At 38.9% G+C, this 2,756-nt stretch overlaps 1 protein-coding gene across 1 annotated transcript in view; it reads left to right on the top strand.

The window, feature by feature from the left end:
• LOC112156810 (zinc finger protein 501) overlaps positions 1-2,756 on the top strand; it is a gene marked incomplete in the record, with an annotated part of 29,214 nt that overhangs the window by 4,244 nt on the left and 22,214 nt on the right. The window contains 1 exon segment of the mRNA XM_024289188.2: positions 323-1,259. Within this exon segment, the coding sequence (XP_024144956.1) occupies positions 406-1,259 (854 nt within the window).

The raw sequence follows: 2,756 nt of genomic DNA, 5'->3' as shown, positions 1-2,756 counted from the left end.
GCGATATAACGATATCTTAAAAATGACCTATCGTCAGCTTTGGATATCGTACACGGTTTTTTATCGTCATATCGCCCAGCCCTACCCTGGACTAGGGGTAACAGTGACTTGTTTAGGTGTTTCTTTTTTTTTGCACTGTAGCATTTTCTTAATAAATATGTATTCTGTATGGCCCGATAGACTTGTTTCTTTTTCTTCTGAACATAACTGTAACTCCAGAATCCTTATTTAACACTTGATAGAATGATGGATATCTTCAGGAGGGTAGAAATGTTGTCTTTGGAAAGACAGTAAAAATGTCTGTTTGTTTATGTCACTGCAGACCTCCCCCAGGATTATCTGATAAACCAGGAGAAAAACTCCCATGGCAAGCAGGAGGAGCAAGAGGAACCAGAACCTCTTCAGATGATGGAGGAGCAAGAAGAACCTGAATCTCCTCAGATGAAAGAAGTGCAAGAAGAACCAGAACCTCTTCAGTTGATGGGGGAGCAAGAGGAACCAGAACCTCCTCAGATGATGGAGGAGCAAGAAGAACCTGAACCTCTTCAGATGATGGAGGAGAAAGAAGAACCTGAATCTCCTCAGATGAAAGAAGTGCAAGAAGAACCAGAACCTCTTCAGATGATGGAGGAGAAAGAAGAACCTGAATCTCCTCAGATGAAAGAAGTGCAAGAAGAACCAGAACTTCCACATCTAAAACAGGAGCAAGAGGAACCAGAACCTCCCCAGATGAAAGAAGTGCAAGAAGAATCACAACTTCCACATCTGAAAGAGGAGCAAGAAGAGCCAGAACCTCCTCAGATGAAAGAGGAGCAGGAAGGGTTCTTCATCATTCAAGATGAGGAGCAGCTTGATCTGAAGCAGGAGGATGAACAGACCGACCCACAGAACAGAGATCAGAGGAACAGAACAGATGGAAGTCATGTTCAAAAAGAGGACATGTCAGAAAGTCAATTTGATATTGACTCAGAGGTGAAGGAACGCATTTGTAAAGAGTGTGGGAGAATGTGCGTGTCTTATAGTGGTTTGCGGAGTCACATGCGATGCCACATTGGAGAAATGCGTTTTCCCTGTAAAAAATGTAAAAAACGTTTCAGGTTACGTTCTGATCTAAAAAAACACGCGATCATTCATAGAGAAGAAGAACAGCCTCCTATTATCTTTAAGAAATACCGCGGAAGGTTCAAGCCAAGTTATGTAATTAAAAATAACACGTTAATTCATACTGGAAGAAGGCCCTTTTCCTGTGAAGAATGTAAGAAGCATTTCCACCTAAGTTCTAGTTATGTAAAACACATGAGAACCCACTCAGGAGAAGTGCCATTTTCCTGCAAAAAATGTAAACAACGTTTCAGCTTATTTTCCTGCCTCGAACAACACATGGAAAGTCATACAGAAGATAGGATTTTTTTCTGTAAAGAATGCAGAAAAAGATTCCGGTCTGATTCTTCTTTTAAAAATCATATGTCAACTCATACAGGCGCTAAGCTCTTTTTCTGTAAAGAATGCAGCAAAAGCTTCAAGACTAGTTATCTTCTTAAAAAACACATCATGTACTCACATGGAGAAACGCTCATTTCCTGTAAAGTATGTAAAAAAAATCTCAGCAATCCTTACAGTCTCAAAACACATATGACAATGCACACAGGAGAAAGGCCTTTTTCATGTAAAGAATGCAGCAAAAGCTTCAGTACTAGATATTCTCTTAAATATCACATGTACTCACACACAGGAAAAAAGCTCTTTTCCTGCAAAGTATGTAAAAAAAAATTCCGCTCTCCTTCCAGTCTCAAAAAACATACGACAGTCCACACAGACCAAAGGCCTTTTTCCTGTAAAGAATGTAACAAAAACTTCAAGAGTCCTTCTGGTCTTAAGCATCATATGTTGACACATACAGGAGAAAGGCCTTTTTCCTGTAAAGAATGTAACAAAAGCTTCAAGTGTCGTCCTGCTCTTGAGCGTCATATGTTGACACATACAGGAGAAAGGCCTTTTTCCTGTAAAGAATGTAACAAAAGCTTCAAGTGTCGTCCTGCTCTTGAGCGTCATATGTTGTCACATACAGGAGAAAGGCCCTTTTCCTGTAAAGAATGCAGCAAAAGCTTCAAGTCTAGGTCTAATCTTAAAAATCACATCATGTACTTACATGGAGAAAAGCTCTTTTCCTGTAAAGTATGTAAAAAAAATCTCTGCAATCCTTACAGTCTCAAAGCACATATGAAAACCCACACAGGAGAAAGGCCTTTTTCATGTAAAGTATGCAACACAAACTTCAGGTCTAGTTTTTCTCTTAAATATCACATGTTCTCACACACAGGAGAATAGATATTTTCCTGTAAAGTATGTGAAAAACATCTAAGCAATTCTTCTGGTCTTAAAACACACATGAAAATCCACACAGGAGAAAAGCCTTTTTTCCTGTGAAGTATGCAGCAAAAGCTTCAGGCAACGTTCTAATCTCCAATTTCACATCTTAATTCATACAGGAGAAAGGCCTTTTTTTCGTGTACAGATTGTCACAAATCTTTCTTCCAACGTTTTCAACTGAATTGTCACATGTTAACTCACATGCAGCACAATCTAGGTGTATAAGGAAAAAAATGATTCTATCATAATACTTCAATTGGTGATACTTTTATTGATTTAAGATGCTGCCAAAGCGATATTTAAGTAAAAAAACATTTAGTTTAGTGGCATACTTTTGTTTTCTTCTTAAACTCCAACCACTAGTTGACGGCACACCACGCCGTAAG

Source organism: Oryzias melastigma, linkage group LG2 (genome assembly GCF_002922805.2).
Source record: "Oryzias melastigma strain HK-1 linkage group LG2, ASM292280v2, whole genome shotgun sequence".
NCBI lineage: Eukaryota > Metazoa > Chordata > Actinopteri > Beloniformes > Adrianichthyidae > Oryzias > Oryzias melastigma.
Note: the sequence above shows the minus strand (reverse complement) of the source record. Positions and strands in the feature narration are given on the sequence as shown.